The sequence below is a fragment of the Diadema setosum genome, chromosome 1 (genome assembly GCF_964275005.1).
Source record: "Diadema setosum chromosome 1, eeDiaSeto1, whole genome shotgun sequence".
NCBI lineage: Eukaryota > Metazoa > Echinodermata > Echinoidea > Diadematoida > Diadematidae > Diadema > Diadema setosum.
Genome location: NC_092685.1, coordinates 3,047,789 through 3,074,214, shown reverse-complemented (window position 1 = coordinate 3,074,214; position 26,426 = coordinate 3,047,789). Strand labels below are relative to the sequence as shown.

The 26,426-nt window shown below is 37.9% G+C and overlaps 2 protein-coding genes across 2 annotated transcripts in view; both read right to left on the bottom strand.

Annotated features, from left to right (window-relative positions):
- The window catches only part of LOC140232786 (uncharacterized), a 34,206-nt gene extending 15,645 nt beyond the window's left edge, over positions 1 to 18,561 (bottom strand). The window contains exons 1-20 of the mRNA XM_072312906.1: positions 18,532 to 18,561; positions 17,890 to 18,153; positions 16,733 to 16,861; positions 15,996 to 16,169; positions 14,999 to 15,182; positions 12,143 to 12,339; positions 11,616 to 11,732; positions 10,612 to 10,766; positions 10,055 to 10,163; positions 9,262 to 9,336; positions 8,601 to 8,878; positions 8,163 to 8,271; positions 7,047 to 7,309; positions 6,338 to 6,446; positions 5,680 to 5,754; positions 4,811 to 5,092; positions 3,933 to 4,187; positions 3,058 to 3,351; positions 2,064 to 2,357; positions 636 to 917 (exon numbers count right to left, since the gene is read on the bottom strand). Of these exons, the coding sequence (XP_072169007.1) occupies positions 636 to 917; positions 2,064 to 2,357; positions 3,058 to 3,351; positions 3,933 to 4,187; positions 4,811 to 5,092; positions 5,680 to 5,754; positions 6,338 to 6,446; positions 7,047 to 7,309; positions 8,163 to 8,271; positions 8,601 to 8,878; positions 9,262 to 9,336; positions 10,055 to 10,163; positions 10,612 to 10,766; positions 11,616 to 11,732; positions 12,143 to 12,339; positions 14,999 to 15,182; positions 15,996 to 16,169; positions 16,733 to 16,861; positions 17,890 to 18,153; positions 18,532 to 18,561 (3,675 nt within the window). The remainder of the gene's footprint in view (positions 1 to 635; positions 918 to 2,063; positions 2,358 to 3,057; positions 3,352 to 3,932; positions 4,188 to 4,810; positions 5,093 to 5,679; positions 5,755 to 6,337; positions 6,447 to 7,046; positions 7,310 to 8,162; positions 8,272 to 8,600; positions 8,879 to 9,261; positions 9,337 to 10,054; positions 10,164 to 10,611; positions 10,767 to 11,615; positions 11,733 to 12,142; positions 12,340 to 14,998; positions 15,183 to 15,995; positions 16,170 to 16,732; positions 16,862 to 17,889; positions 18,154 to 18,531) is intronic.
- A 917-nt stretch (positions 18,562 to 19,478) lies between these two features.
- LOC140232776 (uncharacterized) lies at positions 19,479 to 23,440 on the bottom strand. Its single transcript, XM_072312894.1, has 6 exons — positions 23,362 to 23,440; positions 22,451 to 22,551; positions 21,318 to 21,407; positions 20,611 to 20,729; positions 19,975 to 20,085; positions 19,479 to 19,604 (listed from the first exon to the last, which is right to left on the bottom strand). Exons 1-6 carry the CDS (start codon positions 23,406 to 23,408, stop codon positions 19,479 to 19,481), a joined length of 594 nt encoding a protein of 197 aa, XP_072168995.1. The 5' UTR covers positions 23,409 to 23,440.
- Positions 23,441 to 26,426: the final 2,986 nt, after the last annotated feature.

Sequence of the window (26,426 nt, the reverse complement as noted above, 5' to 3'; positions counted from 1 at the left end):
TACTTGAAACAGTCATATGAAAGCATCGTTTTCAGTATGGCTCAAAATCCATCTTCCGCCATTTGGAATTTGCTGGTAATACATCTCAAGGGTCTACCAAGAAACTTACCTGGCTGACGCGATTTGCCAGGAAGAAGACTCATTTTTTTGTATTTTGAGATCGAAAGCGTGGAACAATTTCAATTGTAGTACACAACTTTTATTCTAGAAGAACCTCCCCATTCCGCATTGAGGGAAGGTAGAATGTTACGTGATGATCGATTGTACTCTTGCAATCATATTTTCCAACGAGCTACATGGAATTTAGCTTGGAAGATCCATGGAGATGTGGTCTGACTTGTCAATTATCAATACTTGATTATGAAAAATCATTTAGAAACCACAATCGGGTAAGCTCTGAGATTGTGGACTTCCGGCGATCCTTTTCAGCTAATATTTCACTTTTTCACTGTTACCAATCTGAAATGGTGTTATTACAGCATTGTGTCACACATTTCTTATGCATATGTATACATTTTGGAGCAATAATCAACAGATCTGCAAGTATATCACAACTACCTTTGGGATTAATACACAGCATTGGGAAGCATTAGGACATCAATTCATCATTGCTCTAGACTTTCACAATTTTTTACCTCTTTGTCTTTCATCTCTCCTTCCAATGATTGTTGTGATGTCTCCATCTCTTGTTGTAAATCAGTTAGTCTTGTCTCAGCCTCCTTCAGTTTTTCCTGCTCCAACTCCAGTTGTTTCTGTAGGTCATCTCTCTCCCCCAGCTTGCTGTAGGCTTCCTGGAGCTGATGCCTGAGTTCAGAGGCCAGGGACTCATACTGCTCTTTGTCTACACCAAGCTGGTGCTGGAGTTTGGCCTTCTCTGCCTGGGCTTGTGTGAGTTGCTCCTGCAGCTTTTCCAGGTTCTGTGTGTAAAGTAACAAGAACAGCATCTTGTTATTATGTACTGATATGAAAGATTGATAACATCAATTTATGCATGAATCTGCATAATGTCTTAACTCCCTCCTCAACACACACACCCACATACACATCGTCGCCGGTCACATGAACCGACGAATCCCTCAGGTTTGCGTAAGAATGACAATTCGAGAAAATCGCGTTTGAAGTTAACCCATTTTTTACTTATGGTTGCTACACTTTCATGTCTATAATTTCCAATTATTTTTGTAGTACATCAGACTTCAATTCTTGCTCTAACTTGTGAAGTTTTTATCGAATTGTATTGTTAACAAATAAGCGGGAAATCGTCAAAGAGCTGCATGCATGTACTTTCGGTCTGCAAAGAACGTTGTCATTTTCCATGTGTGTCCATATGTACATGTACATTGAGCGTTGTCATTGTCAACACATGTATTACATAATACGCGCACTGTGCGCGCGGTCAATGAACTGTTAAATCTCAAAAATTACACGCAAGTCAATGTGCACTGATTCGTCGGTTTGGTGACCGCACGTATGCGCGTACTAGTACGTGCGGTCACTGAACCGTCGAATTGCCTGATTGTTTAACACACGCGTCTATGGGGAAAACAATTTTCACAAATGGAATTACATACTTCTACAAAAGTGATAACTATGTAAAAATTACACCGAATTACACACTGAGAATTTCAGAATATGTAGTATGGAATATCTACTATCGAAATGATTGGAAATCTCAAAATCGAAAATTTGACCCAAAATCGAGTGATTCGTCGGTTCGTGTGACCGGCGACAACATGGCACTTAAAACAGTCATATAAATCAATATATGCAAATGGTGGAGTTATATCAATCAATATCATGTTAACATTAATCTAATGACACAGAATGAGATACTCCAAGGAAGTTTGCATCAAGAAATGACAGAAGTACTTTATTGATTATCTGTATAAAAACTCCCAAAATCTGGTTTCACATAGTCATCTGTGTAATGAATATAATTGCAAACAATAAACATGAGGAATACAAAATGCCAAAATCTTGAAGAGCAAACTAAAAATGCTGTCTGTCATGCAGAAGTTGGGTTATAAATATACATGTACATATATTCCTCGCAATATATTTACCAAACTGCCTTCCATTGCTGCAGATAATAAGTCTTGCACAGTCTCCATCTCAGACTTCATGGTAGCCTGTCTGGCTTCAGACTCAGCCAGTTTCTCCTTGGATAACTCCACCTCTCTTCTCAGCTCCTCTACAACTGCCCCTTCCTCTTCATTCTCCAGCTTGCTGTAGGATTCCTGGAGCTGCCGGCGAAGGTCAGCGGTCACCAACTCATTGCTCTCCCTGTCTGTGGTCAGTTGGAGTTTGAGGTTGGCCACCTCACCCTCGGCTTGCTGAAGTTTGACTTGCATCTCGTCCTGTTTGACCAAAGACAGATGTTACTCGGATACTCAACATTTCATCATTCATAGCACAGGCTATATATTGTCAAAGGCAGGTCACATAGTTTTAGCAAGTACTTCTCAACCAGTGGGCCACAGCCCAGAAGCTCTTGTAGGTGGGTCACAATGTCTTCCCAAAATGAAAATAAAATAGATTTGTATTCGATCTATACATGCAATTGGACCTCAAAAAACTTCCTAGGGGCCAAAGTGGGCCTTGGGTTAAAAATGTTTGGGAAGCATGGGATTAAGCAATGCCTAAAATATCTCTGATTTTGAAAATTTAACATTTAACAAGTATAAAGATGCATTCTAATGTAAATTGATTTTGAAGTCAAAAGGGGCCTGAGCTTTTGATCCTAGCAAAATCTTCGTCAGAGGTCAGAGGTAAGTTAATTTTGTTATTAAACTATCACACATATAAAATGTGGTACCAGTACTCTCAAATGATAAATTTCTTGACCAAACTTCTTTCAGCACTATTCAAATTCTAGCAGGCATTCTTGCTGGAATATTACTTACATAATAACTTCATCTATATTTATACAGGAATGGTCAATTGAAAAGAATGTGGCTCAAAATGATATAGATTTTGACAACTAAAGATTTATTCTTTCTGGGAGATTGGCATGTATGGACTTGTGGCAGTCAATGAATGTACCTTTATGGTGCTCACCTCAATATTTGCTATCTGTGCTTGCATGGATTCTTGCAAAGCTTCCATCTCCTTCTCTACAGCAGCTAGTCTTGCTTCAGCTGTCGTCACTTTTTCCTGCTCCAGCTCCACCTGTCTACGTAACTCTTCTGTCACATTCCCTTCTTCCTGATTAACTGATTTGTTGCAAGCCTCCTGGAGTTGAGCACGGAGTTCTGAGGTGAGGGACTCGTGCTGTTGTCTTTCCATACTCAGCTGAGCCTCAACCTCGGTCTTTTCAACCTGTAACTGGGCTAGCTGAGCTTGCATCTTGTCCTGGTATGAGTGATGAGTAAAGATATTACATCATCAATTGATCACATTTATACATCATCTATTCATACCTCCTGAAACATCACAGGAAACATCAAATAGAAATTCTGTCATTGTTTACCTGCAAAACGTATTCACAACAAAACTTTACATAAAATACTAAAAGTGCAACTACTGATAATGATGATACTAATATGAAGAAAATATATAGTGCCTAAGGCAAAAAGTTTCTAAGTATTTTACAGATAACACCAATGAACATTCAAATCAACTGTGAGTACAAATAATTAAAAAAAAAAATTGCATAATCATTGGTATTGTTCTTCAAATAAGTGGGTCTTAATCAGAGTTTCTTTTTGAAAATGGTTTCTTGCAAATATAACACTAATATATAAATGTTTGATCCAGAAAGTATTTTATCAAAATTTCATGCTGTTAGATGACAATAAATCATCTTGACTTATAATACATCTGAATCCACACTGAATAAAGCATACCCATCACTGTGTGGTAAACAAACAGAACAGAAACAAAATGAATTACCAAAAAAAGATAAGTTAACCATGCCTTATCACAATACTCACCTCAAGGTCTTTCATTGCTGCCGCTGATGATTCCTGCAGAGCATCCATTTCAATCTGAACAGCAGCTAGTCTCTCTGCAGACTCTGTTGTTTTCTCTTCTTGCTCCATCTCCACCACACCACCTGCCACCTCCTTCTCCATGAGCTCCTGGATCCTTTGGCGAAGTTCAGAGGTCAGGTCTCTCTCTTTGCACAACTGGCCTTCAAGGTCTTCTCTCTCACATTGAGCTTGTGACAGATGGCCTTGCATCTTATCCTGTAAGGGGCAAGATGATGATGATGATCCACAGTATTTGTATAGCACTATCTATCGTGTTACAGAAACATTCTAAGGCGCAGACACCTCCAAGAGAGTTAGCAATGGAATGTCTGGTGAAAAATGTGAGTTTTGAGTGAGGCTTTGAAGTGATCCAAGAGTGCAAAGATTGAATGAAATTATGATCCAGACTTCACTCTGATAAGATTTGCAGTCGCTCAAACACTCTTATACACTTTTTTTTTTTTTTTTTTTTTTTTTGGGGGGGGGGGGGGGGAATATTTTGGCCAGCGACTTTCATTAATAACCTTTGATCATATGGCCCTAATCATCTTTAGTGTGGTCATGTTTGATAAACAGACCAAATTTCCTCATGATGCCTCTTTGTTTTTAATGCATGATACATATTCCACCCCCCCCCCTAAGAAAAATAGACATGGATGGATGGAGGGACTACACAAATTAGAACAAAGTAATTTTCATTAAAATAAAGCACTGTAACCTCAAGGAAGTCTTGTGTTGCACCATTTAACAAAACACATGCAAGTGAACTGTGAAGTTGAAACTTCCGGCAGAGAGAACATACAAGCTATGAGGTGCTCAAATATTCTCATACCACTCACCTCCAAGTCTTTCATCTCTGCTTTCAGAGAGGCTTGCAGTGACTCCATCTCCTCTTGTGTGGCTGCTAGTCTTATCGCAGACTCTCTCACTTTTTCCTGCTCTGCTTCCAGTTGTGATCGTAAATCCTCACTGACTGCCCCTCCCTCTGTCAATGGTTCCCCGTCGCTGCTCTCCTGGAGTTGCTGGCGAAGGTCAAAGGTCAGACTCCTCTCCTGGCTCAGCTGGCTCTCAACTTCTTCCTTCTCCTTCTGAACTTGGTCCAGCTGGGCTCTTATGCCATCCTTGTAGTGGAGAAATGTGAAATATTAATATGTCTTTAACATAAAGTTAAGAATGACTTTCGAAAAGCCAAATTATTCTGGAAAACTGCTGTTTGATTGTAAGATTCATATCATGCTCAGGATTTACTTTTTTTCATCTTTAACAAAATATTGTAATATGTATTTTCTTGTACCATTATGCCTTAATTTCATCTTAGTCCATGTCAACAGCAGAACTGTCACACATTGGCAAAGCAACCCTCCCCCCCCCCCCTTCCAAATACAACAATGACCAACCACATGCATTAATTACTGTAACACAGAGCATATTGCGGATAGCATCACAAATTCTTCTGGGACAGGTATGTGAATTTGAATGTAGTGAAGACAAAAATGCATCTTCATGAAGCACCAGAACAACTTGGTACATCTTCATAAACATTTTCTCTGCCCATGTACCATGTAGAATACATCCCTAATTACCATGCTCGCTCAAGAGCAAGAACACAGACAGTTACTCCATATTCCCAAAATGTTCTCTCAAATTAGCCAAAAGAGACATTATTGATAATAACAGACTTAAGTACTGCTTGGGATGTGAAACTCACCTCAATCTCTTTCATCTCTGCTTCACTCAGAGTTAACAGTTCATGGAGTCTCTTAATCTCATGTCTGGACTGTGCCTGACAAATTAAAGGCATGATTATAGAATACGTCATTACATTCAGGTAGATAATTAATTTTTATTCTGATCTTAATATGTGCTTTAACAAAAAATCAAGTGATTTGCTTACTGTATACAAAATGTAAAGACCTTCTGAAACTTTTGGATGAAAAAAACAAACAAAACAAACAGGTTTATGTCCGTCAACCTGTGAGACGTAGTAAGGAATAGTTAGACAATTCATAATGCAAATCATTTGAGCATTTTCAGCAGCTAATTATGCTGAAGAAATGGATGATGGTACATGATCCATGTGCTTGGTTCATGTTTGTTCTTGTTACATCTGTATCTATCTAATCATTTCTCATGCACTCTGAACACAGTATATACCACATTTATCAGCTCTAATCTACCTTTCTGTGGCCAACAACCAGACTAAACCTGTAACAATATCTGAATGAGCATATCCAAAAAACAAAAAATGCGAAACTCATCTTGAAACTGCATGAATGGAGGAGATTTTCTGACAAGGAGAAACTCGACAATGACAACTAACAGCTCTGCATGGGATCATGACTTGTGAAGTATGCATGGAACCATACCTCCTGTTCCTCAAAGTTTTGAGTTTGTTGAGTGACAAAGTTCTGCAGCCCAGCAACTTCCTCTGACTTCTGATCAAGTTCCATCCTTACTGCTTCAAGTTCTCCTGCCCTGTTACACATATGAAATGACCGCAGAGTAAAGTTTCTCATTCTTAAGCTTTAAAACAATTAGAATAGATACACAAACAAACAAACAAACACAAAAACCCACATAAGAACACTAACAAAATTATACTTGATACGCTGTTAGATCATAAATCTTCTGCAACCTCATCCCTAATATATATAAAACACTATGTTTGAAAGAAATCATTCTTTGGTAAAATCATGCATTTTTTCATCCAACTACACTCAACTCTGCATAACTCAAATCTAATGCGACTGGAAAATAAGTTCTTCAAACTAAGGCAATACTCAACTTTGGTGATACTATTTACACAAAATTTTCCTGGTTTGGTCTGAGAATTTACTTTCATTTCAGTCCAAACTCTCTTGCAGAGTTCAATGTATCATTTTCTGACATAAACAGCAACCTTTTCTCTCATAAAAAGCACAATTGCTGCTTTACAAGCAATCAGAAAGAACACCTACATGGTGCAGATAATGTGAGGATGATGTATGTCTTCATGGCTCTCAGTGACTTTCCTAAAGATATTCCTTCTCCATTTGACAATCTTTTCCAAAAATATACCTGTGTCTATATTCTTACTTTTCTGTAGAGGATTTGAGCAGTGTGTCCATCTCTTCCTGTAGAGCAGCTAGTCTCACTTCAGACTCCCTCACTTTATCCTGTGCCTGCGAGTCATCGGTGGCACCCTCACCCTCTCTCTGTTCAAGTCTGGTGTAGGCTTCCTGGAGTTGGAGTCGGAGTTCAGAGATCAGAGACTCGCTGCGCTCCTTTTCAATTGTCAGCTGGTGCTCCAAGTCTCCCTTATCACTCAGGGCTTGAGTGACCTCAGCTCTCATCTTTTCCTGACATCAATGAAACCATGGCAACATGACACTGATTAACATGCTGGCCTCTCGAAAGTAACTTTAATGGTTCATATGGGACTAAAAACATTCAGATGCAAGTCCATTGTCTACCGTTTTTTATCTGAATAAAGTCTGGAGCAACACTGATTATTTCTCTTCCTCGTGAAGCTTCCTTAATGAAACTAAAATGCTGGATACCAACCTTGACTGAAATGAAAGCTTCTTTACTGCAGTCATGGGCTGTATGACAAAATACATAAAAACTATCATAAAAATACATATTAATTTGCATACTCTCATGCTGCTTTATACTTATGTGCACTGCTGAACCGCAGGTATATTAGCACAAGATTTGTTGCATTAATATTCATATTCATATTCATTTATTTATTCATTTATCAATTTATTCATTTATTTATTCATAACCCCATAAATAAGTTAACATTGACATGGAATACCAATGTAAAGTGTGTGCTGTACTTATATCTACGTCTAGCCTGATAATATTTATTATATGTCATCAGCTATTACTTCCTAAAAAGTAAGCTGCAGCTTTCAGAGAAATACATGTACATCCATTCCATTCCATTTTTGTGGGACTGCTTCTAATATTCCTTTCATTGACATGTCGGTTTGTTTTTCTCCACCTGACCATCACTCACCATATTTCACTCAAAAATTATAACCTGTCAAATAGATTTGTTTTACTGAATACGTGACATCCCCCAGGCATAATCCCTGATTACTGATGGGCTGTTATCATATACCTGCTATTAAAGTGAGAGAGATTGGCTTTTTATGTGTCAGCCATCAACTAAAGGCCAATATCAAACTGTAATTGCCAGTTTACCTCTTGTTCCTTCAGCTTAGAGCTCTCCAGTGCCATAAGTTCCTGCACCTTTCTGACTTCCTCTGACTTCTGGGAGAGTTCACACTTCACTGCATCAAATTCAGCTGACCTAAAACACAACCATGGGCATTATAAAGACAAATGAGTTATACATACTGATGAGTTCACATTAAGTTTTAGTGAAATTAGAGAAATTGTAACCATGTGCACTGTATTGGTTTCAACATCATTATCAAATCTATGTGCCATTTACCCTCCACATGCACAAAAGACTATCGCAAATCAAAGGTGAAGATTTTTCGTTGTTTACTCGTGTAGAACACCAACACTTCATCTAAATAATACTGACAAGGACTGGAAATTAATGTCTTATGTACGGGTGAGAAATTCACCAATTATATATCACATTTAAACACTAAAATATGTCAAGGTTCTTGCCTTGCCACAGCCAGTTCTTGCAGTTTGTCCATTTCTTCCTTCATAGCAGCTAGTTTTCTCTCAGACTCTGCCACCTTTTCCTTTTCTGCCTCCATCCCTTTCTGAAGGTCCTCCACGACTGTCCGTCCCTCCATGCCTGACAGCTTGTCGTAGGCTTCTTGCAGCTGCTGACGAAGTTCGGAGATCATGGACTTGTTGCGTTCCCTGTCCATGCTCAGCTGATACTCCACATCGGTCTTCTCATTCTGTGCTTGAGTGAGTTGGGCTTTCATCTTGTCCTGACATCAATAAAGATACAACCAACCTATGTCATTTTCTCTTCGAATCATTACTTAAGAACTACATCAAACATGGCATGGTTCCTTCATTCTAGCTAGTATGTCAGATATTGCACATTCTGATTCTTGCTCTTCAAAAAAACAAAACAAAACAAAAACAAAAAAACAACAACAAGAAAGTGATGATAATTCCAGTTAAAAGGTATAATCAAATTGTATTTTACAGGAAAATTTAAGAGTCAGTTGCACTTGGGCTATCATCAAATTCAAATCTAGAATAATAAGATATAATCCATAAATAGCAACCACCTGTTAAAGTGACAAGCTAGTCATTAATCTGATCTTTCATTTACACGATATCAGCTCAATGATGACACACTTGCCTCTATCTCCTTGCTAGCTTGTTCGCCCAGGCTAATCAGCTGGTGCAACCTCTCAATTTCATGCTGGTACTGAATCTAAGAGGGAGAAGATCAAACAACAAAAATGATATACCAGGCATTGGCTTTCATCACATATTGAGATAATTAGAATAATATGTGTCAGCAAGTGATAATGGATGCACTATTCATCACATTATTTTCCCTTGGCATTCAGGGTGGTGACAAAGAATTGGAATTTCACTATTCTGCAAGCTGCCCTGATATTACACAAATGTTGTTTTTTAAAATCAATATGCCTTATTTGCAGTATGAAGATCCATGTGCAGTGTTACAAGCAGCAAACCTCTCTGATACATGAGAAGTAACAACCTTAGATCACTAGAGAGACATTTTGCTCAGCTCAGTATGAGAAAGGTGTTGACATTATACAGAGTTTACATAATGTCCACCACTTCTAAACACAGCAGTAACTGTAATGTTGGTCTTAGAGCGTATAAACAGAGAACTGTCTGGTGATGGTGTCTTTCCATGATTCCATTCTATTTCATTCCATTCAGTTCCATTCTATTCCACTCTATTCCATTCTACTCCATTCACTGATTCTCACTTTCCAATAATCAGTGATTAAAACTTTGTCTAGGTCATTGTATCACAATGTTTTTTGTGACATAATATTTCTAGCTGGTGATACAATTCAATGTTCTGCACAAATATGTTGGGTATGTATACCTTGTTCCAATTACATGTTTACTTAACTGATACTACAGTCATTTAATGGAATCTCAAGAGTTACCTCTTGATCCTTCTGGGTGGTTCCTTCCAGACGAGTGAACTCCTGAAGCTCAATGAACTCTTCCGTCTTTTGTTTGAGCTCAGACTTGGCTTGTCCCAGCTCCTCCTTCCTGCTCATAAAAAGACAGAATTTGGATAGGAACATAAAAAAAAAATGCATTAATTGATGCCTTTCAAGAAATTACATCAAAGTATTACCATATCTGGTGCATCATCATGTTACCCATATAAAGTTGAAGATCACAAACGAAGAAAAATATGCATAAAGTTTACTTTGGCACTATGACCTTCACAGTTTTCTAACTTTAATTTTTTTTTTTAAATGCATTCCTTGTGACAAAGAAGGGCAAATAATATATCAATTTAGATCTTAGCATATGACAAATTCATATCTGCCAAAAACCCAAAAAAAATTTTTTTATATGTTCTCAACATTGTATCACTTTCATGATGATGCATCACATATCATAAACATGCAATACATCAGAGGGAAATGTGATAGAATGGACAATATGGCAGTGTCACTTTAAGGTCAAGTGCCTCCATCATTTCACTCACAGTTTGTTGATATCGGCCGACAGTACGTCATTGTCTTCAAACTCAATGGTTTCTCGAGACTCCAGCCTCTCTTGTAGCTGCTCCTTCTCCTTCTGGGTTGTCTCCAGGGCGGTCAGTGCCTCCAACAGCTGCTGCTCAGATTGGCATACTGCAGCCTGCCAAAAGCCATGTGAGAAAGCATGTATTAAAATTTATTCCCTAAGATGACACATTTCACAATCACAGTGATACATTCTTCGGCTTAAGTTGCTGCCTGCTGGAGTTCTCATAAACTCTCTCTTTTTTTTTTTATCTTTCATCAGCAGCAATGATAGTCAACTTTGCCTAAGTCAAATATTTTTGGACTGAAGAAATAGTTTTGACTTAATGAAAACTTGACTTATGAGGGGTTAAAATCAATACAATATAAAGGGAAGAGGACTTGAAAAGACCTTCGACTTAGGCAATTATTCAACTTATGCGAGGTCGACTTAAGCAAGGTTGACTGTACTTCAACTAGTCTGTAAGAATCAATGTTCCTACACTTTGTTAGTAAAATACAGTTAACAGAAAAGAACAATTGTACTACTCCCATCCCCCTCCCAACCCTTGCCATGTCTCTATGGGTAATATGACCTGAGACACTCTTGACACCTTTGTCTGTAATTGGTCAAAATGACTTCACTTAGTAGATATTGTACTAGTGATAAAACTGTTTGTCGGTAGAACACATGACAAAGTACCGTAAATGTGAACTTCTTTTCTAATTGAGTGTGTTAGACTACATTCAAGGCTCAAAGCAGACATTGAACAGAGGTCATTAAGGTAAGGCGAAACTGATACTTTGCGTGGTTTTATTTTGTTTTCTTTTTTCTTTCATGCTGCAATCATTGTACAACCAACTTACCCATTACACTTTTTACTGTTTTGGGTAGTCAAAATGGAACAAATGTCCATTCTTTGATGTCTCTAACAGCTCTTTTTTCCTGAAAGTCCAAATTGAAATTTTACATTAAAGATAGTACCTTCATTTCATTGATTTCTGAATCTTTACTGATGAGTTCGCTCAGTGCATCTTCAAAGGCTTGCCGGAGATCCTCATCTTCTTCTGACTTGGTTTCAGGAGTTGCAGCTTCAACAGGCTAAACAAACACAAACACAGACACAATGAGACATACTAACAACAACACTTTTTCAAGAATGCAATAATATGAGATATAAAATGTGATGTAATCAGGATTTCTGAGTGATATGATACAGCATCTGACTTCCTCTCATCCGTCTTTTCAGGAAAAAAGAATAAGAAAGCAAGAACAGAGTAGAGCATCTGACCCAACTTCAAAAAGAAGTTTTCTTAGCTCAGGTGTACTGATATTACACACAATTTCCAAGTACTTCATTGGAGATGCAATTAAGTAAAATGAAGCATACCTTTATACAATTACAAAACATAACAAAAACACACACGCACATAAAAAGGAACTTACAATCCTGTAAAGGCTACAGTAATGAACCCTTCTGGGTCACATGTGTAGAGTCCTCTTTGACTTACATCTGTTTGGCTGGCTGCATCCTTAGAATACTCCTCAGACATAAATCTCTCCACATCTTCAGCAAAGCGAACATTAGCCCTCCTCCGCTTTGGCTTGGACGGTTGCCCAAGGTCAAGGTCAAATGGTTCAAAGTCGACACCTTCAGTGGACGACAGTATTTCATGCCGAAAATTGTGGGAGGCTTCTTCGTTGAATTCTGCATTAAGAAAGAATGTTTAGCCAATTCATTAGTCACTTTATCGACTGCTGCTACTGAAAAACAACCAATGTCGTTTACTAAATATCATGGTTGTACAGGTAAGGTATTCTTGCAAATTGGTATTAGACTTCTCAGGGGAATATTCTGATCATTGCTGTGTTCAGGATAAAGTAATACAAAAGTCACAATAGTCTATCAAAACATTATGACGTATTCATTTTTTCCATTCAAAAAGGTGAGAATAAAGAAATTACAAAAGTTGCGATAAACAAACACTCATTTATAAGTTAGTAAGAACAGGTTCAAGCTGAAGCAGTTAAGGAGGGCTGCAACATTACAGGCAAAATAAAAGAGTGAGGAATATAATAACTGCAACAAGCACTACATTTAACAGACACGGGAGATAAGTTATAAAAAAACATACAGAACAAAGGCAATTTCAAGCTTCAGTGTTCATGGATAAGTTGCATATTATCTTTAGTCATGCCAGCCCTTAACTTGGTAACCATCAAAGAGCTGCTGCTCATGAGAAACTGACAGTCCCCTAAAGTATTTTGTATTTAGATGCAGGCCATAAGAGTAGCTTCTACTTGGGGGGATGGATGGGAAATCATTCTGGTGTGATGAAAGCATATGATTTTGATTGTGAGTTTCGTTCACCAAAATATAACAGGTAATGAAACCCTAAATTTTGAAATCAGACATGATGGTGACTTGAGGACAACTTTGTTTCCTTCAACCTACTACTGCATGCATCTAATGCTAACATGAGCTCTACTAAAGCAAATGAATATCAAATCAAGGTAGGACTGCAAAGCACACAAACAGTAGACATTATATACTACACTACAGCACATCACACAAGACATATTCTCCAGAACACATGGCATTCACATTAGCACAGCAAAGGAAGTTGGTAAAAACAAGTGACATACGGATAATTATGCTCACCAATAATGCAATTGACCAGCACGACATGAAATGACAGCAAAGAGAAATATAATTCATGTTTGATAAGAATCAAATGAACTATATATAAGGCTACAGTTGTGAGGATCAAAGTATCAACTGAAACATACTGTGTGCAGTTGAAGACAAAAGAATGACCAACTGGTACATCATTAAAGGTAGGGGATACCTTTTACAGACCTCCCAAAATGCAGCAAAACATTAAATATGAACCTCAGGGGACTTGTTTAGGCCACTGCTGAGAAATTTGGAAATCAACAGTTATCTACAATTTGAATAATGCACAAAACTCAACTACTCAGTAGTTCTGTGTGTCAGCCACACTTAAGCCTTTTTGTTGCAGTCTTCTGTATTTTTTATCTATAAACACAAATCTAAAAGTATAAGAGCTGATGTAATAACATATAGAGTGTGTGGCAAGAATGTATATAGAAATGTTTGTAAGTTTTGATGAACTTTCTTCACAAAATATACATGATGGACACACTTGCAGTGCATGGGTCTGCAAAGGTAGCCTAGGAATTTACGGTGAGCCCCAAAAAAAATTCAATTCAAAATCTAACGGTCAATAAAAATGTACTAAATGTTACCTTCCACTTTCAATACTTTATGGGAGTTTCTAAAATGATACTCTCTTCAGCATACCACTGTATTTATACAACTCTTCATTTAAGGCATGCAAATGGGATTCCCTACCTCTAAGAACTATTACCCTGTTTTCCCTGTGTTTTGCGCAAGCAGTACAGTACGTACGCTAACAAAAACACTCCTAACATTTACGGTGAAACAAGAACCTCCATGCAATGACCACCTTAAAACCACATTCAGCTGGCCTAATTGTTCAAGATTAACACCAATAAACTTAAATTTAAGTTAAATTCTTCCATGTACCTTTCAAGTAATATTCTGACAGTCATAATTAAAAAATCACAGTTTCTTGTACTCAGTCTGGGGACCTTGAAGATCAACAAGTACTGCCAGGCAATGACTTTGTTTTTGCTGTATGACAGGGAGACCACTCAAAAATATATTTCACAATTCAGTTTTTTCATTGTATGACTCTGCCCCCATCTTGGCAAAAAATGCACATGTATACATGTCCTTTTGCAAAAGGACATTTGTGTAATATTGTTTTTGGGGTTTTTTTGCCAGGTTGATGCTCTGTAATGAAACATAACTCAATGCAATCATGCAAAGGTATCACAATAAGTTACAGCTACTGTGCATTTGTGCCTGAGCTGCAATGGATGCTTGCTTTGAAGCATTATCTGTTAATGTCACGCTGCTCAAAATTCCATGACGTTAAAAAGTACTGGTATGTAACTTATGAGTAATTGTACCCATTCAAATAGCCCTTCTATGAGTTGTGATTTTGCATTTCTAATATCTAGAAAGAAAGTAATGAGGTCCACGATTAGTAGGTGACAGAAATATAAAGTTTTCAAAACATAATTCTGAATGCTGACCTTGAACTTTGTTCATCGTCATGTCAAATAGCAAGGTTTTGTAGTAGGGGCCGTCTCACATGTTTGTATTTGATGTCTGTCTGTTAGAACTCCACATTATGTATTGTTCAGTGTGACTCATTCTGCTACTAGATATTCCCATGAAATGTACATGTACTATTGAAACAAGAACAAAAATTGCTCTGCTCCTACTGGGAGTGGAAAGAGAATGCATATCTCACCACTGCTGCTGATAGAGCTGGGACTATTACTGTCCACAGAGGACTGGCTCATGTTGGCAGACCCTGGGAGGGAAAGCATGGACACATCCACTGATGATGGACCACCCACGGCTCGCCGTGTCATGGGGCCTGGGGACATGAAGACGCCCTTGCGCATGCCAGGGCACCATGTCTCCCTACGAGCCTGTGGTGAAGTAAAGTTCAAAAGTATGAAGTATTTATAGGCAATTTACTGCTACATTCTCATTTCTTGCAAACTGCAATACCTACTATCATGGTGAATTAAAGGTACCAGGGTAGGCTTTGCTAAACTGAGGGTTCATCTTTCTCAATTTTCCAAATCTTGGCTAGAGTAAATTTGCAATGGAACCATCCAGGCAATTACTTCTGAAGGTGCAAGAAGACATTTTTTTTTTTTTTGTCAAATGTCAATTGTCCAATGCAATATTTGTATTGATTTACTTTCAAGATACCACAGGACATGTCAAATCTGGTACGGAATATGATCTCTAAAACAACTTACTGACTGCTTGTGTATCAGTACGACAATATCAGCATTAGTTTCAGAAATAAACAAACAAAAAGGGGAATAACTCACAACACATTTCAACAAGAAGCCAAGTTACTCTTTCATTTTTAACTGTGAAGAAAATATTACAATACATACCCAGAGATGACAAAGACAAATTTACATAGGGCATCAATCTTTGAAATTAAAATGTTGGTGGACTGAAATAGAAAACACAATAATCCATTTAGAATATCAGTTGCCCAATCAGATCAGCATAAGATAACCTTTTTGGAGGTTTGGTGGCCTGGCATAAATTTTCAGTAGCCCCAGACCACTGTTGATGTCGAGCCTAGGATATGTAGAATATCATATAGCTCATTACTCCAGCCCAGAATATCAAGATCACTTGACAGCCAGTAAGAACCCTGTTGAGTAAACAGCAATTTTAAGAAACTATTTCCAGGCATCCTGAGTATGTCCACCCACCTTCCTCTTGAGTTTTGGTTGGCTTCCACCTTTGGACACCACAAGATGGTTGTTGAAGTAATCCAGTTTCTTGTTCATCTCCTGCATGACCTCTGCCTTCACCTTTTCCTTCTCCTGCAACAGAAGGGCCTCTACCTCACCATTTGTCAGGGCTGTTGTTGTCTGATCTTTGTACTGAATACCCAAGAAAACAGACAGAGAGAGTCAGAGATTAAGACTGACAATCAGTGAAGATAAAGTGAGAATGCAAGAAGGCAGAAGAAGGAAAATGGATGACAAAGGGACATAACAAAGTGAATGTGGAAAAAAAATTCTCTTAACCCTAAAAGGACTGGGGGGGGGGGGGAGGATGAATCAACCCCCTTGTGATTTTTTTTTTAAAGATAATTTTAAAACCATGAAAGGTTTTGCCCCAGCCTTTCACGACTTTTGAACCCCGAGTCTTATACATCAAGGTTAAAGCTTAATGAAGTTATTAATATCAGCGGGAACAGATGAAGGAATTTTATGTGTGTATGAATTATGATATGGAGCAGTGGCGGATCCAGAGGGGGGTGCACCAGGCATGCAACCCCTCTTTATTTTTTGTTAAAACAAAAGAAAGAAAAAAGAAAAATGGGGGGGGGGGGGGCTTGTACACCCCCTTTAGTTTTGTAAAGGTGCTTCCCCTTTACGGAATTCCTGGATCTGCCCCTGTGGAGAGAAATATGATGAAGGAATCAAGAAGTTAGTTTCACCTTGCTCACCCCTTCTAGTTTCTTCTTCAGCTCCTGAATCTCTTTTCTCATGCGCTGCATCAAGGCTTCATCTGATAGGATCTCGTTCATCACTGGCTTGTTCTTGATGGTCTTCGCCCTCGTAGCAAACTGCATCGGTGAACAGACAAGACACAATATTTACATTTGGAGTAGGAAGAAATGAGAGATCAATTCCACCTCCACCTAGTATTTCATACGTCTTTCACTGTGACCACTGGCCTTTACCAGAACTTACTTTACCGTCAAAGAAATTTCCACTCTCGATACAACATAATACAGGGATACCTACTGTACGAGCTGAAATTTTCGCGAATTGCTACTTGGAGGACATTTTCACGTGTTGTTAATTTCGCGGTTGCGAGGGTCTCGCGCGTTTTTGTTTTTGCACGTTGTTATTTTCGCGTGCTGTTATTTTCGCGGTTCAAAGGCGATTCGCGAAATTCGCGAAAATAAAACCACCGCAAAAAATTTCAGCTCGTACAGTATCTCATGAACAACATTGCAGTATTCTGAGGTCCGAATAGGTGTAATTTTGGTGGAAAATCATTATTTTTACATTTCCTGCAATAGGCAGGTGTAAAACAATATCAGAAAAAACAATATTTTTCATGAAACTGCTGTATTTTTTTAGTAAAAACAGAAAACAACAGTACAAATTAATGGAAAAAAAGAACAGTTGGCACCTCTGATAACATCATACAAGGCTTGATCAAATTTCAGGAAATGTATTAGAGTATGACGCTTTGGTCATCTGAAATTTTTTGTCCTTTCTCATATGGTGTATTAAGAGTTGGAGTTGTTGACAATCTCCTGTGATTACACTCAGTCTATTCCACTGGAGTCTGGAGTCAGTATAATGAAATGTGTAAGAAGGACTAACATTTGACAAAATGCAATTCTTAATATACACATAGCTTGATCTTCTGGGAATGTTCTGTGTAATCGTGTGTTCTTTATTTGTTGTAATTGTTTTGGGGGTATCATTTTGAACAAAAAGCAGAACACAAAAATCAATCTTTAGTCCACATATGGGTTTTAATGAAAAATTTTTTTTTAATATGGATCATGGTTTTAATCAGGTGATTAACTCTCAAGATTTATACCATCCCATCACAGGGAAAGAATGGTTTTGTTACCTGCAAGGTGGACTGAGTCTGTTCCAGGGAGGCTGCAGTGATGGTGCAGATGATGGCAGTCTTAGCATTGCCCCCAAGTGAGGACTGAAGAATCCGTGTCAGCTTGGAGTCACGGAACGGAATAAAGTCAGACCCAGATGCTAGCCGGTTGATGACAGAGCCAAGGGTGAAGAGGGATTGGTTGATGATGCAGGCCTCTTTTAATCGGGCGCCTTCAGCTTTGGTTTCATTGGCTCGCTCGGAACCAGCCAGGTCAACCAGATTCTGGTCAGGTTAAAACATCAATGTCACAGTCAGGTCAATGCCAGAGTTTAGCACTATACAAACACTGTATTGACACTTCCTGCAAAGTATGCAAGAAGTCAGTGGAATAACAGCATTCCATTTTATCAAAATGAAGTAACATTTTCAAAATGATAGCATATGAAACAGTATCAGCAAACGTGATCTGCTGCTTGAGATATACATTAAAATTAGGACCATGAACGAACAATGCCAATAGACATGCTCACCACTCTACTGTCTTGCTATTGATGCCAATCCATGTTTATCATAACTGAGTTTTCCCCTCAGTTTAACAATATCCTTTTTCCTTATCAATTGGCAGTGAAGTCAAAAGCCTCACAATCTGAAATGCCAAACTCTGCTTCCACTTTGAGGTAAGTATGCCATGTCGATGTCAAATAAACGATTCAATGCTTCTATTCTTATTGGGTATAATTGTTACTTGTAGACTCAGATGGTGCAAGTATCAGCATACAACATGGGACAATGGACTGTAATGGAAGGCATCATCTTGTACACACCAAATGAGAAACCTTGACAGCACCGTCAACTGAATGTCCCTTTTGGCTTCGTCCTCTTGACTCAATGATCTGCAATGACAAGAAAAATGATTACATCACGCAAGAAAGGCAGAGATCAGATGTCAGAAGTATGGTTCATAACTCTACAGCTTCTAAAGCCTTATGAATGAAAAAATGGTATCAAATCATTCTTTTTTTAAGTGAAAGAAGTGAAATTATAGTACATTCAGACATGCAAAGGGATATTTTGCTGATGTGGTTTATGTTTTCAATACTTCTAGAGTTGATAGTCACATATCAATGTAGTCAAAATAAAGATATTTCATTGTTTAATCTGTTCAATCCAGATTTTACTGTGCATGCACATCATCTACACAGGAGAACATAGGACAGCGTTACCATGTATTTATAGCAAACTGACGGTTGAAACTTGTCAAAATCCTTTCATGTCAAAAACTGATCACAACATTAATCATTGAGATTATATATTATCATAATAGCCTCCAGATGTGATGTTATGATATGCACAGAAAATGAACACTGCAAGTGGTTTTTCTGCAGAACTGTGCAACATTGCACATCACTGTCAAATTGAAAGATTCATACCATGCAGAAGATTGTGTGTGACCTGCTGCTGTGTTCGTTCATGTTGGTTCTCCCCACATGGCGGCGGGCGTCTCCTTTCTTCATCAACCCCAGGATCTGGGTAATACTCGTTGTGACCTCCTCCGTCAGGTTACTCACGTATACTCTCTCCTACATGGCATTAGCGAAGGAACAATATCATAGTTGGCCAAGGTGAATGGAAAGCTTGTAGACAAGCATCTTATCAAAGTCATGAAATAGTGGCCACCTCGGTGTTACACAGAGCTGATAGTACTTTGCAATTTTATTGCACACATAATCACACTACATGAAGTATTCAAGAACATGTAAAGATTAGGTCAACACAGAGGACAACACTTATTTCATAAAACAATAGATCATAGAAATCATTCACAAAGACCGTATTAACTTTATAGCTATATGCCAAGGAGATTTCTGCAATCTCTATGCACAACAAATGAAATGCAGCACTCAACACATCATTTGGATTCACTTTACACATTTTTAATATTGGACCTTAATATCAAATGAAAAGGAATGAATAAGTCTACTAAATTTCATACACATGTCATACATCATATCTCTGTTTTGCTGTAAATGATAAAGATTGACTGTGAACTGCAATATCACTTGTGGCATGGCAAAAATATAAAGCAAGGGAGCTTATACATACCCCGTTTTCTCGAATACTCAGCTGCTTCTTTTCATCGCACAATAAATCAGTCAGTGACTCATTGTACAGCTCGAGGTAGCTAACCCTGAGAAGAAACTCTCTGTCTGGTGTCTGAGAAAAAATAAATAAATAAACAAGTACAACTTGGAGAACTCTGAAGTCTATGTCAGAACTAATTGGGCAAAAAGAAATGCTACATTCTGATATTATAGCGCTACTTCATAACTGTAACAAAGCAATGATGAATGGAATTTATCCAAAGAAAATGCAAGGGTTTACCAGTCATATATTTGTCTAACATATTTATGGTCAAATAGATAGCCAGTGGACAAAATAAAATACAAGGAAGAATACAGTTTTAACATTCAAAGAAAAAAGGAATCTTCACTAATGTTCAAAGCAAGTAACCAAACAAGTTCCATGTAAATACACTGAATTCAGTTGCTGAAATTGCTTCTGAATGTCTAATGTCAATGGCCTTGCTTCTTTTCCCCCCAAAGCATCCTTCTTAAAGGCAAAACTTGCCGAGGCAAAAAAAAAAAATGGGTAAACATGATATCACAAACATTTATAGGCCAATGAAATACAACTTAATTCATATACCACTGAATTATAGCATTGTTGTTGAAAACTTACATTTTCAATGGTGTCAAATATTTCCTGCACTGTGCTTGGTATGATGCCCGGACACATGTTATTTCCCTGCATAGTGTAAGTCTTTCCACTAGCCGTCTGGCCATATGCAAAGATTGTGCCTGAAGAAAAAAAAAGAACAAAGTTAGAGAAAACAAAATGAAAGACAAAAGACAGAAGAGCCAAAAAATTGCTATGAACCTGCCTGATGTGTTCAAGACATTTGCAACTGATGAATCATCTAAAAACTGGCATGCAACCATTGTAGGCTTGAGTGAAAAAGAGATATCTACAATTGTCAAGAAAATGTTTTTACAAGAAGTCTTCAAAATACAGCAAATCTAGTTAAAACCAGAGAATGTTGCTGAGCATCAAATTCTGTCTAGGATTCTTTAACAGATTTGAGGCATTTTTTTTTTTTTTTATTTCATATTACTATGATAAGTGCAAAACGATCTCCTGTGTACAACATTACCAAAGAAAATAGTAGCATCAATACATCATCCTTTCACCAGTGACATGAGCACTTAAATAGCATGTTTTACTTATCTCAACACAGGAAGGGTATGATTTTATTGAGCTCTCTTTTGATGATATCATGAAACTAATAACAGATTATTATTTAACAAAAGAATACCAAAATTGCACACACTTTGTAACTAATGCTGCATGCTCTTTGTCTTGGTCATTATATGAGTTAGATAACTTACCATCATAGCCATCCATGGCTGACTCCACAATGGGTTGTGCAATTTCCTCATACACATCTTGCGTAGTCTCATCCTCAACAAAAACACGATCTGAAAGAAAATTTAATAGTTGTATGTACTCATTTCACACAAGCAAAAAAAAAGTTGTTGGAAATTGCTCTGTAACAAAAGGAGGGGTTGAAACAGATGAAATTTGCAGTAAAATTAAAACCTGGTGTTGCATTGTACAGTTTACATGTTCTATTACAAAAAAGTTCAGATATATCGAATTTCATCTTTATAATATGCTCAATCTTTTTATATTTCTGTAGGGAGTGCAAATACTGCCATCAGGTTTTAAGTTAACTCTTCAACTCGTATATCATCTCTCAATATATGGCAATGTCACTTCTTACACCCATGTTATAAAAACACTTCGGAAATCATAAAAACAAGATAACTTTTTGTAAGCAACGCTTTGCAGTTTCACACATGAGTTACAAAGTATTAGCAGGAGCGCATGCATGTACTTTCAAAAGGAATGCTGGTAATTGTGCCTTCAGATGTCATATTATGAATACAAAATAATGATCAAAACCTTGGTTTCATCAGGAAAAGTTTTTTTTTAATGTGTATAGGTTCTATAATAATAAATAATCATTTATGTGTTCCACTTGATTTATCATTCATTCATTCATTCATTCATTTCAAAGGAAGACATGCATTCTTCTGTGGTACAACATTGATACGACTAAGTAAGTAATTCCCCATTCCCTACTGAAGTTAGACACACACACATAAACAAATATCAACGCAAAGGCCATGTTTTAGCAAAATGCTGATTTTTATAGAAAGCATGTTTTCCAGCAGTTGTCATTACATTTCATTGGAAGCACTACTGCTCACGGAAACTTTCATTGATATTGTACGTTTTCAAATGAGGGCCAACATTTTGTCCTTTCGTGAAACTATTTCAGAGACAAATTGTACATTTTGACATCTTCAGGTATGGAAGATACAGACTTTGATTCATGGGTTGTGTATGGTACTGGCAGGTAAAACACCAGTGTGGCTTATTAGGTATTGATACAAGAAAAGCTACCTGAAGAATAGAATGTAAAATAAAAACATACTAGCTTAGGCTTTGGTATTACCAAAAGTATAAGGTTTCCCAACATGCTTCCCTCGGCTGTCAACCTGTTGGACTGTGTTGGTGTCTGTCTTCCAGTAGAATTTTGCATCATTATCCTTCTCCCTGAAAGGCAAACACAGAAGCATTCCCACATACACAAAATAATGACATATTAGACTGTGGATAATTTATACTGATGGTTGTACTTGTTGTGAACTGCTGGCTGCATAAATTGCACATCATGCACAGAAACATCACAGATGCATACAACTACAACCATTATTATTTTTCTTTCCTTTCCAATAAATATGGATGTGTGAAAATGACATGGAATGTTCACAGCATTACTACATGAATTATATCAAAATACATCAACACTAATCTACAATTTAATATCATGTGCAATTGCCTTCTTTGAATGCCTTCTAATGTACTAATAACAAACTTGTTAGAAATACGCAGTGGAACAACATTGTGTGGTAAATACATACAATAGATGCTAGACTCAACACACACTGTACAGTGTATGTACACACATGAAGGAGTGGCAAAAATACAGCACAATCTGCATATTTCTTATCTTACTACTGAAGCACTCTTGATTACAAACATCTGATTCGAATAACAAATTAACAATTTTTAAAACAGAATCAGAGTACCATGATGTCCACGTCATTATGGAGCCCAACAAATACAACTTGAAAACAGGGCTCCCTTCAAACGCTTCTGGTGTAAACTGTTGAAAGGGCAAGGCCATGGGTCATCAAAACCTACCTTTCTGATCTGTCTAAAGGTCTAGAAGAGATCACATATGAACATTGATTTCAAATGTAAAATGAACCACATTATTTCATGACCATCATTCCATGAGTGTAGTGCATGTACTAAAAAAAAAAAAAAAATGTACAATTTCTTAAACCACACAATTGTTACCTTTTTATGAAGGGCCTTGCACGGATGGCAACATGAACGTTGTCCATAATGAAGAAGCTCAAGCCTATCTCCCACAAGAAGATTTCTGTGTGGAAAAATACAGACACAGTCACAGATGACAATGAAACAAGTTCTTGCTGTCAATTCCTAAATGAAGTAAATGACAATGAAATCATCATGAATCCAAACAGAAATTTAAAGCTCTGTGTGCACATGATCATACATGTACATTGTAACACACATCAAACATGCATGTGCACTTCCCAGTGTCCTAGAAGTACACCATGTACAAGCGTACAAACCATGTGTCACAGGTTTTACTGGCCCAGTTCGGGTTTATTTCTTAAACAGGAGATTTCACTAACAAATAAAGGAACATATAAACACTCTAAGCACAGTTGGAAAAAAATGGTTCAGTCCTTGGGCACAACTAAGCAAGAGATTCTAAAATTTGAGGTCTTTACAATGAAGTGTATCACAGTGACAAAGTATGTACACAAAATTGTATAATGACAAAAAAAGTGTATCTCTCAATCTTGAAACACAGCTCAGCTGTCGATGAATTTCAGAAATATGTAAAACTACAGAATGCCTAACTTGTAGTGTAGTAAAAAATAGATACGGATTTATTTTAGTCCACTATGTTGAAGTGTTTCTTCTTCTCCTCTTCTTAGTAATTAGTCTGCTTGGCAGAACTTGGGCAGTGTGGGCATGAACTATATCCTCCCGTGCATGCGCAAGCTTGCTCTGAAAATCCCACAGCTTGCATGGCTTGCACGCTGTCTGTGCTGGATGCCGCGGGACGCTTGCACAAAAAGTGCCCAAAAGCTGGAGGTCAGCGGAATTCATGAAGAAAGTGAACCCTTGATACCTACAAAGTGATAAGTTTGCTGACAAATTTCAGTACCCACCTACTCTATCAATTCTATATTAGAAATTTATTTGGAATATATGCACAAGATCAGGTTAGTTCTGACTTTATTTGTAAATGTAAAATGATGTCAGACTTTAGTTTCATGGGGCTGATTTGTGCACAAAGAGAGGTGAGAGCCGCAGGAAAAAGGCAAGGAAAGTTTTTAGTTGCATCAGGCTGATGACGGGCATGGCGGCCCTGCATTGAACGAACCCGTTGGCACTCTTGCTTCGGAGGGTTGCTGCACATCAGTTGATTAAAACTCAATTTTTGTCAAAAGGCCCAGACAGAATTTTTTCTTCTTTTCATCATGGAGAGTGGACATGTGTGTGTACAAAAATCACACCATTTGCAACAATTAATGTCAGATGTGCACATGAGATGGATGAGAACTGAAGTTACATGAACAGCAGACCTCATGCTCGTGAGTATCTCAGGTCAAGGATCAACAAGGGCCTCATGAGCATGGCCCGGGTGCTCACGAGGAGGAGGGATCCTTTGAATACGCCTTCATGAGCAGGTTTAGACATTGACCAAACGATCAGTCTTCACCTTGTCATCATGGCTATGTTCCGAAGAGACAACGCTACGTCTGGCTTCACGGAGGGGAGCTGTAAATCAAATGTCTGACGGATTTTTCTGTCTATGTCTATCATTAGTTACGTCAATGAAAAGCGGGTTTCCCGGACTGGTATATATTCAGATGTACAGTATTTTTTTTTTTTTTTCATCAATATTTTATGTCTGGTGCATTATGCCATAATTAATCATCACAGCACAGATGGCATTAATGCACCAGACATAGAATATTGATGAAGAAAAAATTCAGTCAGACACAGCTAGACAAAGCTTTATAACGTTAGACAGAATTCTAGAAAGATCTGTCTGTCTGGAGGAGTCTTTTTTTTTAATGTTATTGCTCTCCTCTGTATAGGCCTAGAACACTCTAGAAAAGTCTAGATCATCATGATCATGTTTACCACAAACCGTTTACGTGAATGTGAAGCCAGACACAGTCTCCGCGGAACATACATATCCCCAACAACCGGATACAGACCAATCTTTCGGTCAAGACAAAGCTATGTTTAGCTTATTTATACTAAGCTTGTCTAATTGAACTGAGTGAAGGTGAAGAAGTTCATAATCAGCATTAGGTGCTCTATACACTTTCTTCATACAACGCATTAATATAATGCATTAATATAATGCATTAATTTTATCTATCATAATGCATCATACGATTGACCACACACAGGCACAGCTGGCAAAAGACATTGTCAAAGGCAAAGCCCAAGGGGCCAAGGCAGCAAACCAAAGTCAAAGACAGAATAGTACGAGACAGACTAGATTTGCCTATAAAAATACCAGACTCCAGAGTCACACTCAGACTGTTTTCAGAGACATAGAATGATAGATCTAATTAATTGTTAGAGCTCTAACATTTGTTACAGAGATCAGAGACCATCACTATCAGTGATCAGTTTAAAGCAAAGGCTGAGGTCCATGTTTAAAGTATCACATAGGTTCTATAGGACACAATTTGTCTTCAGAACAGTCAGTAATTTAGTTAACCAGTTAACGTTAGTAGGTCTCCTACTCTACTTGATCTGTAGGCAACAGTTACAGAATAAGATTAGATTTTCTACTTACAGAGTGAAGGCTCATTGATGGAAAGAATCGACGAGACAAGACGACTGATTTGTGAGGAAAGTACGATCTTTGAACGTAGGGCCTTCATAAAAACCTACGGACAACGTCCGGCGTCCAGAACCATGTACACACGCATTTACACGTACACTGGCATTTAAATCGCTCCTATCCATTCATACAGTTTCGTCGGTCGCTGTCTAAACAACCAACGGTTACGAGTAGAGTCGCAGGGCAATCCTCTCGTACACACACGAGTCCTGTTGATCACATACACCCATTCAAAACGACCGCCGATATCACTCCGCAAGTTATTCGGCTGGGCCCACAGAACTCTACACACCACTGATCTCCCCTCTAGGGGAGATCAGTGCTACACACACGGGAAGTTTATACAATGTATTCCAAAGTAAATACAGTACATAATTTGGCCAAATACTTTGAAAATGAATGAGTTATTCAATACTGAAAATATGAAGTTGCCAAGTTTGTTGAAGTAGTATTA

Coding starts and splice junctions, on each gene's coding strand:
- LOC140232776 (XM_072312894.1), bottom strand. CDS start 23,408: ATGGACAACGTTCATGTTGCCATCCGTGCAAGGCCCTTCATAAAAAG. Junction 20,730..21,317: donor AGCCATGGATGGCTATGATG/GTAAGTTATCTA, acceptor TTTTTTCTTCAG/GCACAATCTTTGCATATGGC. Junction 20,086..20,610: donor TATTTGACACCATTGAAAAT/GTAAGTTTTCAA, acceptor ATTTTTTCTCAG/ACACCAGACAGAGAGTTTCT.